General features: G+C 37.0%; 1 protein-coding gene across 4 annotated transcripts in view; it reads right to left on the reverse strand.

Moving 5' to 3' along the window:
• The window catches only part of DENND4C (DENN domain containing 4C), a 117,521-nt gene that overhangs the window by 55,693 nt on the left and 46,198 nt on the right, over positions 1 to 15,630 (reverse strand). For all 4 annotated transcript variants that reach the window (XM_061425200.1, XM_061425199.1, XM_061425201.1 and 1 more), the window contains 4 exons: positions 15,415 to 15,590; positions 8,219 to 8,319; positions 7,428 to 7,646; positions 1,692 to 1,837 (listed from right to left, as the gene is read on the reverse strand). In XM_061425200.1, the coding sequence (XP_061281184.1) occupies positions 1,692 to 1,837; positions 7,428 to 7,646; positions 8,219 to 8,319; positions 15,415 to 15,590 (642 nt within the window). The remainder of the gene's footprint in view (positions 1 to 1,691; positions 1,838 to 7,427; positions 7,647 to 8,218; positions 8,320 to 15,414; positions 15,591 to 15,630) is intronic.

Consider the following 15,630-nt stretch of genomic DNA (forward strand, 5'->3'; position numbering starts at 1 on the left):
AAAAGGAATTCTCAGTGAAAATGTCTACTATGAATTTAATAGAGATTATCTTAAATTCTAGTTTAAAAAACTATTCTTTTTTAATACCAGGCAGATATGAAACACTTCACAATGTATTTGGTGGACCCCATACTTGTATAATATTTCTCTTTTGACTATTAGGATAGAAAACAATTCATTTTGACTAGTTCATATATCCCTCTTTAGAAGGAAAAGATAGGCAATCATAAGAACCTGATTTCTCAAACCAAAAATTTCATTATTAACAAACTCCTGCATTACTGATTGATAATATCTGTGCTTAGTTGCTCAGTCACGTCCAACTCTTTGCGACCTCATGGACTGTAGTCCGCAGGCTCTTCAGTCCATGGAATTTTCCAAACAAGCATGATTGACAATATCCAAGCTTCTCTAACTGAATGATATTGGACTATTGGACTATTTAAGTAAACAAAAAAGTTGAAAAGTTTAAATCGTATTCCTAGAGTTTCAGATCACACTGATGTAATGGGAGAAAATTATGCAAGTCTTCTAAGATACACAAATCATTAGGAGCCTATAAAATTACAATGTCATAATATTCTACCTTTTTTGATACAATCTCTAATTTTATAAATACAGTTTGCATAAACAATAAGTCCTACAACCCACCTAGCAAAAATAAGAGCTCTACGAAAAATGAGAAAAAATATGTGAGCTATCACTGTCAGAAATCAACATAGAAGTACCATGGTGGTCCACTGGTTACGAATCTGCCTGTCAATGCAAAGAACACGGGTTTGATCCCTGGTCTGGGAAGGTTCCACATGCCGTGGGGCAACTAAGCTCGTGCACCACAACTACTGAGCCAGAGTACTGTAAGTACTAAACCCCTCGCACCCTAGAGTCCATACTCCGCAACATAAGAAGCCACTGCAAAGAGAAGCCCTTACATGGCAACTACAGAGTGGCCCCCTGCACTCAGCAACCAGAAAAAGCCTGCATGCAGCATGAATGCCTCATGCTGCCCTTCATCACAGGCAAAAATAAATAAATTTTAAAAAGTCAACTTTAAGTTTTTATGAGTAAAGCCTTAACATATTTCCAAAGTTTCCATCAGGACAAAAGAAATATCAGCAAAAGTATCTGGAAAGACACTAAAACAAACAAACAAAAAAAACCCCACAGGATTTCCATTACCCACAAAACTAACCTTTTTTTTTGGTTTGTTTTTTGGGGGTTTCTGTATAGCTGCCCTGTGTGGCTTGTGGAATCTTAGTTCCCTGAATACTGACTGAACCTGGGCCCCTGGCAGTGAAAGCAAGGTGTCCTAATCACTGGACCACCAGGGAATTCCCAAAACTAAACTTTTTTTAATGAACTACTAAATCTTATCTTAGTCATGTTAAAAAAAAAAAAATGATTCAGGAGTTTCAGTGATGTTCTTAGTACTTGATACAAAACAAAAGTGAGATTCAGAGAAAAATTAGCTATGTTTGGTAGTATTAGACACCACAAAGGGAAACAATTCTTACATTAAGTGTAGCACTGAACATTTGCGTGTGTGCTCATGTGCACAAACACACACACACGAACACCAGAACGTCAATGCTTTCCTCAGATCATTCGGGCTAATAAAACAATAATGATTATAAAGATAAACAAATTATTAAAGCTTTTCTTTAATACTGATTTACAGGACAAACTTTTACCTTTTCTATGCAGTCATCAAAAAAAGCCAATCCAGTATCTTTATCACTTACAAAACTACATTCTTCAATGAAACGAATAAAAATCTGTGTTTTGGATAAAAGGGTGTAGAATTTTGTATAGGCACGATCTCGACTTTTTAAAAATCCTGAAGAAAATAAAATTAGAATTAAATTCAGATTTCAAAGCAGAACTAGATGTATTATTTTTAAACTTTTATATATACTTTTTTATCTTTATATACATACATATATAAAGGGACCATAGTCCCTTATGCCTAATTCAACCATGAAAACTCTTAACTTATACCATTAACCTTTTCACTGAAATATGAATCTCCTAAAAGGAGTCTCTAGCTCTACAGATCTCAAGTAGAAAATTTCTGATACTCTACATACTCTAAAGCAGGAAGGGTTAAATCTTTCCTCTGCAATGCTACCAATTACTTCTGTATCATCTTATAAACACGTCTGCTCTTCTGGCTCTTATTTTATCCATTCCTCGACTAACTGTAGACAGCTGCTGACTTTAGAAATACTCTTTCCTTCATCCACTGAAGAGCAGGGCACCTAATTCAAAGTCTTCTCTCCAACTCGTCCTATCATCATTCTTCAACACCCATAAAACCCAACCATCCAACATTTCAGAGTTTTAAATTCCTTAATTTTCAATAATCTATGGTCTGCTGCTGCTGCTGCTGCTAAGTCGCTTCAGTCGTGTCCGACTCTGTGCGACCCCATAGACGGCAGCCCACCAGGCTCCCCCATCCCTGGGATTCTCCAGGCAAGAACACCGGAGTGGGTTGCCACTTTCTTCTCCAATGCGTGAAAGTGAAAAGTGAAAGGGAAGTTGCTCAGTCTCGTCCGACTCCCAGAGACCGCATGGACTGCAGCCCACCAGGCTCCTCCGTCCATGGGATTCTCCATGCAAGAGTACTGGAGTGGGGTGCCACTGCCTTCTCCCAGCTCCACATCAATCACCAACTTCTATACATAGCTTCATACTCCCTGGACTTTTCTTCGTAGAACTATAAACAGCTTTGCCTCCCAAATCTCTAATTTACAAGTTACTCTCTGTTACTCCTGTCTATCTGGTATGCTTAAGTTCTTCCTACCAAGCCTTTTGTGAGGGATAATATGCAATCCATTCACCCTTTTACATTCTACATACATACATTCTACATACATCCTTCTATCTTCATGTCTTTAACACTGATTCCATGTCCATTTTCATTATTTTGTCAACACTCTCAATTTTTATGCCCAAACTCATCTAGTATAACCTAGCTCTGGAGCAATACATTGTCTGCTTTCTCTGGATCTGCACCAGTGTGGCTGAGCGCAAGTTGGGTGGGTGGTGGGGGGTGGAGTTACATAACTAGGTGAATCAAAACCACTTAACTTACACCTTTATCCCTGACCTGTAATCACACTACGTTTCTGGAGTCTGAACTTCCTTTACTCGTGTTTTCACAGTTATTTTCAGTGTTTAAATGTTCTCCCTCCATGTTCTCCCCCTCATCCCTGCATGGTGATAAACTGCAGAGAAAATGGAAATCATTAAGTGAGAACTACATTATCTCACTATAAAATCTATGACTCTTTCTGCTTTCATTTATTCCTTACCACGTTTTACAGTGAGTATGACCCTCCCCTCCTATCTAAGGCCAAGCCCACCATGAGCCTGGGATACAGCTCTTTCAGTGTTCTCTGGAAGATTCTATTAGCTAGTAACCAGTATACTCAAGTCTCTCTCATTTTAAAAATCTTTCCTCAAACATTTTTCCAAAGAGGACATTCAGAGGGCCAATAAGAACATAAAAAGATGCTCAATATCATTAATCATTAGAGAAAGCAAATCAAAACCACAATGAGACATCATCTCACACCTTTCAGAATGGCTATCATCAAAAAGGACAAAATTAACAAATGTTAGTGAGGAGGTGGAGAAAAGCAAACCCTCATTCACTGTTGGTGGAAATGAAAATTGATGGCACCGCTGTGGAAAACAGTATGGAGGTTCCTCAGAAAACTAAAAATAGAATTACCATATGATCCAGCAATTCCACACTCCAGGATACATATCCAGAAAAAACAAAAACACTAATTCACAAAGATACATGCACCCCAATATTCACAGCTGCACTATTTATAATAGTCAAGACAAGGAAGTAACCTAACTAGTCAACAGATGGATGGATAAAGCAGTTGTGATACACACACACACACACACACACGCATATACATAATAGACTATTACTCATTCATAAATAAGAATGAAATTCTGCCATTTCCAACAACACAGATGAGTTTAATGCTTAGTGAAACAAGTGAAACACAGAAAAATACTCTATATTATCACTTATATATGGAATCTAAAAAATAAAACAAATTAGTAAATATGATAAAAAAAGAATTCACAGATATAGAAAACAAACTAGTGGCTACCAGTGGGGAGAGGGAAGCAGGGAGGGGTTAGATAGGGGTAGGGGATTAAGAAGTACAAACTATCATGCATAAGATAAATAAGCTATGAGGACACACAGCACAGGGAATATAGTCGGTATTTTATAACAGCTATAAATGGAGGGCGTGTGTGCGTGTCTGTGGCTAAGTTGCTTCAATCGTGTCCAACTCTGTGCTACTTTACAGTCTGCAGCCTGCCAAGCTCCTCTGTCCACGGGATTCTCTAAGCAACAAGCTGGAGTGGGTTGCTATCCCCTCCTCCAGGGAATCTTCCCAACCCAGGGACTGAACCTGCATCTCTTACATCTCCTGCACTAGCAGGTGGGTTCTTTACCACTAGTGCCACCTGGGAAGCCCCCATAAACGGAGTATAGCCTGCAAATATTGTGAATTACTATGCTGTGTTGTACACCTGTAACATATAAATGCTGCACATCAATTATAATTCAACAAAATAAATAAATAAAATGAAAAACTTTTCCTTAACAAATAATTAGATCCTTCCCCTCTCTGCCATTTTTCTTCTCAATAAAGGGCCTTAAATAAACAATAAACCATCCACTTGGTTGTTAAAGACATGCAGCTCCAAGTCGTTCTTGACATCTCCCTCTTACATCCCATATTCAATTGCCAAGCTCTATTCAATTTACATCCTAAAAATCACGTTTCCATTCATGCTATCAAATAATCCAGGTCACTTCATTTGAACCAATGCAATAATCAACTAATAAGTAGATCCACACTTTGGGTGCCTCCAATTGAACCTCTGCAGAGGAGTCAAAGAGGTTTTTTTGTTTGTTTGTTTTACAAATGCAAACCTGATCCTATTACCTACTTAAATATCCCTCACTGACTTGCGATTACTCTTGGAATAAACACTGAAATCCTTCATTGTTCCTAAAAGAGCCAACACGATCTGGCTTTCATCCAGCATTTCAAGCATGGTTTTTAAGGTCAGTTTTTCCTCCACCCTTTCTGTTATGCTTCAGGGCATTCCACATGCTGTTGTCCTTACTAGATCACCTTGAAATATTACTTAGTTGAGAAAAGCTCCAATAAAACAGAAATAAATAATTCCTACCAAGCAGTAACAAGAAGTCTTTTCTTCTAATGGATCTAGGCAATGATCAGTAAAGGCTACTAATATAATTAAATGAAAGGCTGATGGGGAAATTATAATGAATTGAATGAGTCTGATAACACCTGAACCCATGGATCAATCTTTCAGTTCAGTTCAGTCGCTCAGTCATGTCCAACTCTGCGACGCCATGAATCACAGCACGCCAGGCCTCCCTGTCCATCACCAACTCCTGGAGTTTACTTAAACTCATGTCCATGAGTCAGTGACACCATCCAACCATCTCATCCTCTGTCTCCCCTTCTCCTCCTGCCTTCAATCTTTCCCAGCATCAGGGTCTTTTCCAGTGAGTCAGTTCTTCGAATCAGGTGGCCAAAGGATTGGAGTTTCAGCTTTAGCATCAGTCCTTCCAGTGAATATTCAGGACTCATTTCCTTTAGGATGGACTGGTTGGATCTCCTTGCTGTCCAAGGGACTCTCAAGAGTCTTCTCCAGCAGCACAGTTCAAAAGCATCAATTCTTCGGCGCTCACCTTTCTTCACAGTCCAACTCTCACATCCATACATGACCACTGGAAAAACCATAACTTTGACTAGACGGACCTTTGCTGGTAAAGTAATTTCTCTGCTATTTAATATGCTGCCCAGGTTGATCATCGGAGAAGGCAATGGCACCCTACTCCAGTACTCTTGCCTGGAAAATCCCCATGGATGGAGGAGCCTGGTGGGCTGCAGTCCATGGGGTCGCTAAGAGTCGGACACGACTGAGCGACTTCACTTTCACTTTTCACTTTCATGCACTGGAGAAGGAAACGGCAACCCATTCCAGTGTTCTTGCCTGGAGAATCCCAGGGACGGGGGAGCCTGGTGGGCTGCCACCTATGGGTCGCACACGACTGAAGCGACTTAGCAGTAGTAGCAGCAGGTTGATTATAGCAATTATATCCATTCTTTAAAGTCATGCTCTTCTTTCATGAAGTCTTCCAAAGAGTTCATGATGAGTATCTTTAAGAATGTTTCCTTTTTCTGAATGTTTATGCCCTCTCACTGAATGATTATGTAAAATCTTTTTCTTGAGTATTTGTTCTATTTCTTAAAACATGTTAAATTATTTTCCATTGGGTATCCCAAGGAGATAGATTTTATACTCCTCTATGTCCCTAAATCCAACCAGTCCATTCTGAAGGAGATCAGCCCTGGGATTTCTTTAGAAGGAATGATGCTAAAGCTGAAACTCCAGTACTTTGGCCACCTCATGCCAAGAGTTGACTCACTGGAAAAGACTCTGATGCTGGGAGGGATTGGGGGCAGGAGGAGAAGGGGACGATGGAGGATGAGATGGCTGGATGGCATCACTGACTCGATGGATGTGAGTCTGAGCGAACTCCGGGAGTTGGTGATGGACAGGGAGGCCTGGCGTGCTGTGATTCATGGGGTCGGACACGACTGAGAGACTAAACTGACTGACTGACTGATATCCCTAAATAATAACTAATTGGACTTAGTAAGTGGTAATTAAATATTTGAGAAATAAGTCATCCTAAACCAGAAATGAGAAAAGATAAAAGGATTATTGGGGAAATACAGATTAAAAAAAACAATAACTGCAGGGCCAAACTATAGATATGTAAAATAATTATCGTTATGAATACTGATGTATCTGTAAGTTTTCCACTATATATATAAGAACTGCTGAATACCAACACAAATCTTTGTAATTTCCTAAAACTACAAATACTAAAGAGAATGAGTATGGTATTTTCCTCTGGAACAAGGCTGTACTTTTCAAAAAATTTTAAACACTGGTGGCTTTATTCCAAAAACTATTTGTTAGAGAATACTGTAAAGCCAAAAATGTATAAGGTCAAAAATTATATAAAGCTGAGAAAACACCTAAAAGCAAATGACCAGCTTCATTCTACTGAGATAACTGGTCACAGAATACTATAAATATAAGCAACATCTTTGACATTTCATAATTAAACACCTCCAATTTCAAATTTCTCAGGAAGAAAAATAAGGTATAAAAGTCAAAAGAAATTCTATTCATAGAACTAGATTACAAATACACAGAAGATCACCATATTTTAATATAAATTTCTAAGATCTTATATAGTAAACACTTCTTGGCAGTACTACCAAAGAGAAAATTTTTTCATTTCAATAAAAAGTATTTATATTTTCAATGCTACTTACCCTGTCGGTCAAACAATGAATCAGCAGCTGTAGCTTTATTTGAAGGAGCCTCTGTGATTGGTCTGAGATATGTTCTGTAGCCCTTTAAAATCGATGCCATAAAGCGCAAAAATGCCTCTTGAATTTCCATCTCAAGTTGTGTCATCTTCTTTTGCCAAGAGAAATCTGCTTCAATTGGAGTCATCTCAATTGCTGAACCTTCTTGAGTTTTTCGGTGAACTGACAAATGAAGAAAGAGAAATAAATGACATTAATACATAATGTTATACATATATAATAACTCAACAATTAAGGGAATTGTCAAAATAGAGCCCATGGCTTCTTGAAACTCCTCTCCGCATTAGTGTGAAGGGTTCACTGGCAGAGGCTCACAGGGAGGCACAGAGAGCACGCTCAGACACCAGGAACCACATAGTAATCTCTCACTACTGGAATTTGTTTTGCAATGAGACTCCCATTAAACACAGCAAAACTACGTTTAAATTTAACAAGAATTCTTTTATATACATTCTTTCATTAAAAATATTCCTTCTTATAGTTAGGGAGTTTGGGATTGACATGTACACACCGCAATATTTAAAATGGATAATGAACAAGGACCTATTGTATAGCACAGGGAAATCTGCTCAAAGTTATGTGGCAGCCTGGATGGGAGGAGAATTTGGGGGAGAATGATACATGTATGGCTGAGTCCCTCTGCTGTTCACCTGAAACTGTCACAATATTGTTAATCAGCTATACTTCAATATAAAATGAAAAGTTTAAAAAAAACTTCTTTTCCTCACATTTACCTGAGAATAGCTGGGGATACAATTTCTTCAAGGTGCTAATCAGATTTTTGCATGGCTTTTTGGGAAGCTGCTTCCAGTTCATGTTCTTCTTTTCATCTGATCTATTAAATAACAACATAATTAATAAAGTCTGTTATAATCTGTCTTTACTTAAACAAAATTCTTATGTCAAACTAAAAAAGAAGATGGAAAGGGTATTTATACTGACGTTACAATTTAAGAGTCTGCATTCTTCAATGATCACTTAAATGATCACTTAAATTCTTAAGTGATTTCCAAGAAGTTCTCTTTTCATTTCAATCAACCTCAGCCAAATTTGGTCATCTCATTTTAACCCTCCAACACAGACTTTCATTAACTGGAGTCATGAATATAACACAAGTCTTGTTTCAAAGTTACATTTTAGAATTATAATATTTTAAGTGTTAAACTTAACTGACTTGAGACTTAAAAGTACCTATTAGAAGCAAATCTCAACAAATATCAGAGTCAGTAACATACAGTCTATATGTTACGAACAGTCACAAACTCTACAAAGATGAAAGCACTATGTGCCAACCATGAGCTGGAGCTAATGCTATATCACTTACTAATATCAATGCTAGAATCTTAAATTCTTAGGTATATATTTCAGGGATATTTTTGAGTATATTAACCATATATTCAAAGAAATATGCATAATAATGATCATAGAGGCTTTGTCCGTACTTTAAAATTTAACTGCAATCTAAATAGCCATCAACACTGGTAAATACTGAAAACAAAGTAGAGCTACATGTATCAACATAGAAATGCTCACAGAAAATGCTAAGGAAAACAGCAAATCAGAAAACTGTACACAGAGGGATGGTATGGGGAGGAAGGAGGAAGGAGGGTTCAGGATAGGGAACACATGTATACCTGTGGCGGATTCATTTTGATATATGGCAAAACCAATACAATATTGTAAAGTTAAAAAATAAAAATACAATTGAAAAAAAAAAGAAAACTGTACAAACGTAAAAACTTTTAAAGCATGCAAAACAAAACATCATTTATACTAGTAAAAATATAATGTGTATTGGTGGAATCTGGACTCTTAGTGGAAGATTCATGCAAATTATTTACATTATTCTCTATAATTCTTTGGTATCTAGAACATTTCATAATTGTATAATTAAACATTCAAAACTATTTTATAAATAGTGTTTTGATCTATAGAAATTATACAGAAGTTATTTAAGCCTGGGCAAAATTAACAATCTCTATTATTTTATTCAGAATAGCAAATAAAATGGGGTAAATCTTTGAGTTACAACTTCAAAATAACTTCCAAAGCACCACAGTATATGCAACCTTGAAGTAACTTTTTTAGGGATAGTTACTAAAAAATAACAAAATGTGTACTACAAGAAATATTTAGTGCTTGCCAAGTAGTTCATTGTTTCCAGGCGATAAGTAAATCTAAACGTCCACAGTGGAGATCGATCAAGTAGGTGCACTAAGAGGATATGGAGCTCACTTTCTCCCATCAATACATCAGAAAATACACTGACACGTGGAACAATTCTCATGAAAAACTAACTGAAAACTGGCAGGTGAACTACTGTACCACTAAGGCAATAAGACAGATACACATGGAAGGAAAGAAAAGTGATTTGAGTTGGGACCTGTGTCCATGGAGGGGACTCAGAGGAAAAAGAAGATTATAAGGTGGACACCCACCCAGGGGAGGGAGCAGTGAGAGTCAAATGCAAGGCACCCCAGTCCAGGAATCCTATGCAGGGGAGACAAGCCTGTTTAGAGAACTGCTGGGACTAACAAGAGGTAAAAGAAAAACAAATTTTTCAAAATGGAAACCGTTTAAGAGCCCTCAAGAATAACATTAAATGTACCAATATTCACCTTATAGGGAGGGGTACCAGAAAACAGAAGAGGGGGTCAAAAATGTATTTAAGTAGATTATAGCTTAAAAACTCCCCAAACCTGAGAAAAGAAACATATCCAGATAAAGGAAGCACAGAGGATCCCAAACAAGGTGAACCCAAACAGACCCACATCAAGAGATACCATACTTAAAATGGCAGAAGTTAAAAGTAAACAGTAAATTCTAAAGGCAGAAAAAGAAAAACAGACACTCTGAACAGACCAATCACTAGTACTAAACTTGAATTTGCAATTTAAAAAATTCCCAGAAAACAAAGTCCAGGACCAGGCAGTTCCTCAGGGAAATTCTACCAAACTTCTCTTTCTAACAGTACTGCAAATTATTAAAGAGGATGAAACACTCTCAAATTCATCACCACCAATACCCTGTTATCAAATCCAGACAAAGGCACTACAAAAAAGACAATTACAGGCCAATATCTTTGAATATAGATGCAAAAATTCTCATCAAAATATTAGCAAATCAAATCCAACAATATATAAAAAGGATCATACACCACAATAAAGTTGGACTTACTCTAGCAACACAAGGATGGCTAAATATAAAGAAATCAATCAACGTGACACACCACATTAACAAAAGGAGAGGAAAACCACGTGATCATTTCAACGGACACTGTAAAAGCAAATGACAAAATTCAACCACCACCATAAAAACTCTCAATGAAGTGGCTACAGAGGGAACAAATCTCAACATAATTAAGGCCATATATGACAATTCACAGCTAACATCATATTCAATGGTGAAAAGCTGACATCCTTCCTGTTAAATTAAGCATCCAAATTGGAAGGGAAGATGTCAAACTGTTACTCTTTATAGATGACAGGATACTTTATATAGAAAACCCTAGAAGTACAACACAGATGAACTTACCTACAAAACAGGAAGAGATTCACAGACACAGAGAACAGACTGGTGGTTGACAAAGGGGAACAGGGGAGGGAGACAGATGGACTGGGAGTTTGGGGATGGAAGATGCAAACTATTACATTCAGAATGGATAAACAAACCCTAATGTACAGCACAGGGAACTGTATTCAGTATCCTGTGATATACCATAGTGGAAAAGAATATTAAAAAATAATGTATGTATGTGTGTGTATCACTGAGTCATTATACTGTACAGCAGAAGCTGGCACAACATTGTAAATCAACTCTACTTCAATTAAAAAAAATTTTTGAAGAAAATCCTAAAGTCTCCACACAAAGACTATTAGAACTAATAAATGAATTCAGCAAGCTTGCAGGATACAAGATTAATAGACAGAAATCTATTGCTTTTCTATACAGCAATAATGAATTATCAGAAAGTTTTTTAAGTAAATCCCATTTAAAGCTGTATCAAAAATAATAAAATATCCAGAAATAAACTTAACCAAGAATATGAAAGACCTCTGAAAAGTCATGGAAGGAAAGTGGAGATGATACAAAATGGAAAAATATCTCTTGCTCTTCTTGAACTGGAAGAATTAATATCACTAAAATGGTCATATTACTCAAAGTAATCTACAGATTTAATACAACCCCATCAAAATATTCATAACATTTTTCACAGAAATAGAACAAGTAATCCTAAAATTCATGAACAACCACAAAAGACCTCAAATTACCAAAGCAATCCTGAGGAGAAAGAACAAAGCTGAAAGTATCACATCCCCAATTTCTACTGTACTACAAAGTTACAGTGGTCAAAACAGCAAAAACAAAACAAAACAAAACACAGCAACAGCACATTTTATGTCTGGCAAAACACCAGACACATAGACAACTGAACTACACAGAAAGCCCAGAAATAAACCCATGCATCTACAATCTATTAATCTACGATAAAGGAGGCAAGATTTACAATGAAGAAAAGAGAGTTTTTTCAAATATTGGTGCTGGGAAAACTGGAGAGCTACAGGTAGAACAAATGAGATTAGAACATTCCCTCACACCAAATATCCAAACAAATTCACAACAGATTAAAGACCTAAACATATGACCTGAAACCATAAAACTCTAAGACAAAGAGAACAAAGGCAAGACACCCTTTGACATAAATCATAGCAGTATTTTTAGCATCACTCCCCTAAGGCAAAATAAAGGCAAAAATAAACAAATGAGAACTAAGTAAACTTAAAAGCTTTTGAACAGCAAAGGAAATCATCAACAAATCAAAATGATAACCTATGGAATAGAAGAAAATATCTGCAAATGATGTGACCAACAAGTAATTAACACCCAAAACATCTCATACAACTCAGTATCAAAAAAGCAAACAATACAACTCATTATCAGCTCATACAACTTATCAAAAAAGCAAACAATGCAATAAAAAAAATGGGCAGAAAGAACTCAAGAGACATTTTTTCCAAATACATACAGATGGCTCTAACAGGCACATGAAAAGATGCTCAATATCACTAATTACTACAGAAGTGAAAGTCAAAACAATTTTGAGATGTCACCTCATATCTGTCAGAATGGCTATTATCAAAAAGAAGACAAATAAATGCTGGTGATGATGTAGAGAAAAGAGGACACTCATACGCTGTTGGTGGAAATGTAAATTGGTAGTGGCACTATGGAAAAAAGTATGGAGGTTCCTCAAAAAACTAAAAATAGAATTACCATATGACCCAGCAAATCCACTCCTGGGTATATGTCCAGAAAAAAAGAAAACACTAATTTGAAAAGAGATATGCACCCCATTATTCATAGCAGCACTATTTACAACTGCCAAAACACGGAAGCAACCCGTGTCCATCAACGGATAAATGAATAAAAATTATTAACAGACTGGTTCCAAATAGGGTAAGGAGTACGTCAAGGCTGTATATTGTCACCCTGCTTATTTAACTTATATGAAGAGTACATCATGAGAACGCTGGGCTGGAAGAAGCATAAGCCAGAATCAAGACTGCCAGGAGAAATATCAATAACTTCGGATATCCAGATGACATCACCCTTACGGTAGAAAGCAAAGAAGAACTAAAGAGCCTCCTGATGAAAGTGAAAGAGGAGAGTGACAAACTTGGCTTGAAACTCAACATTCAGAAAACGAAGATCATGGCATCTGGTCCCATTACTTCATGGCAAATAGATGGGGAAACAATGGAAACAGTAACAGACTTTATTTTGGGGGTCTCCAAAATCACTGCAGATGGTGACTGCAGCCATGAAATTAAAAAATGCTTGCTCCCTGGAAGAAAAGTGATAACCAACCTAGACAGCATATTAAAAAGCAGAGACATTACTTTACCAACAAAGGTTCGTCTAGTCAAAGCTTTGGTTTCCCAGTAGTCATGTATGGACATGAGAGTTGGACTATAAAGAAAGCTGAGCATCGAAGAATCGATGCTTTTGAACTGTGGTATTGGAGAAGACTCCTGAGAGTCCTTTGGGACTGGCAAGGAGGTCTAAACCAGTCCATCCTAATGGAAACAGTCCTGAATATTCAGACTGATGCTGAACCTGAAGCTCTAATAGTTTGGCCGCCTGATGCAAAGAACTAACTCATTGGAAAAGACCCTGATGCTGGGAATGATTGAAGGCAGGAGGAGAAGGGGACGACAGAAGATGAGACAGTTGAATAGCATCATGGACTCAATGGACAATGAGTTTAAGCAAGCTCCGGGAGTTGGTGATGGACAGGAAAGCCTGGCATGCTGCAGTTCATGGGGTCGCAGAGTCGGACACAACTGAGTGACTGAACTGAACAGACTGGTAAAAAAAAGAGTGAGATTCTGCCATTTGCAGCATCATGGATGGTCTAGAGAATATTATGCCTAGTAAAATGAGTCAGACAAAGATAAATACTATGTGATATCATTTATATGTAGAATCTAAATACAAAACAAACAAAAAAAATGAACACAGCAAAACACACTCACATTTATAGAAAACAAACTAACGGTTACCAATAGAGAGAAAAAAGGGGAGAGGGGCAAGATAAGGGTATAGGATTAAAAGACACGAACTACTATATACAAAATAAATAAGCAACAAGGATATACTGTACAGCAAGGGTCTTCAACCTCTGAGCCTTAGACAGGTACTTTAACGGCAGTATTAGATTAGAAATAAAGTGTACAATAAATGTAATGTTGCTCAAATCATCCCCTAACCACTCCACCCACCCCCAGTCCATGGAAAAATTATCTTCCAAGAAACTGGTCCCTGGTACCACCCAGTTTGGGGACCACTGCTGTACAGCACAAGGAATTATAGCCATTAGCTTTTAGTAACTTTTATTGGAATATAAGCTATAAAAATACTATATCACTATGCTGTACACCTGAAAATGGTGTAATATTGTAAATCAACTATACTTCAATTCTTAAAAAGTATTGAAAGCTCAAATAAACAAACGTATGGAGCTACAACAATACCACAATTACAGTTTTCAAAATACAATGGTAGATTCATTTCAAAATTATTTTTTAAGGTACATCAAATGTTTTCTTCCTTCCTTAAGTTATTCTTTGGGTTGATGCAAGCCTATTTTCCCCAACCAATTCTACTGCTGTAACCACTGAAGTCTCATCCCAAATTCTTCCTCTATTCATTTTCTACCAATATCAAACAGGAAAGAATAAAAGCACTCCAGGATCTGGAATCTGTCACTTACACTAAGGAACTTTCATTATTTACTGCTCTTTCCCACTTTGTTGTTGCTGTTTTTGGGCGATGGGATGTGGAGGGAGCGCCTAAACATCCATCTAGAACTGGATGGATGAAGCTGCTTTTACGAGTGTGGTACTCTACTCTCTGAACCCTCAGTTATACCACTGCCATACAAATTTATTACCTCTGTAAACACAAACTGTGACTGATTTTTAGTATCAATTTCTCTACAATCCCTGTAAAATTCAAATCTCGAACTGAGGCAACAGCATAATATTACCCTATATTGTGACCAAGGTCACTATGTTGTGACTTACACATGGGTTCTGAATTAAACCTAGATATCACAGCTCTTGAGCTCTGAAAGCAGGGTTTACCCTTTTTCTTTTTAAGAATCCATATTATCTTCTGATAAACATAAACATCTCCTGCCTACTGTTAAGATTATTATCCAATATAAACTATTATAATACTGAACACATTGAATCTTTTTCAAACCACATAACATTCTAGGATTCTGATACCTGTCCTGATTGAGAATCACTGAATTGAAGACATATTAACAACTTTTAAAAGTAGCAATTTGTATATGCTTTCAAAGAGCTATATTTACATGTGGAGAAAAATATAAAGGGAGATAATATAAAAAGAACCAACTTACAGATATAACATGTTTGTATCCAAGTCAATGCAAACAACATCTTGTGGTGGGTCATGAAGATCAAAATACCTTGAGTCAACTCCAACTATAAATGGTAAAGGTGCACTGAGCACTGCCGCCAGTAAAAGAGGACAAAGGGGAATATATGGGCACTGCCACTGAAATGGAAAGATCATCTGGGAAAAAAGTTTTAAAAAATTAACCAACTTTTAAATT

This window comes from Bos javanicus, chromosome 8 (genome assembly GCF_032452875.1).
Source record: "Bos javanicus breed banteng chromosome 8, ARS-OSU_banteng_1.0, whole genome shotgun sequence".
NCBI classification, from domain to species: Eukaryota; Metazoa; Chordata; class Mammalia; order Artiodactyla; family Bovidae; genus Bos; species Bos javanicus.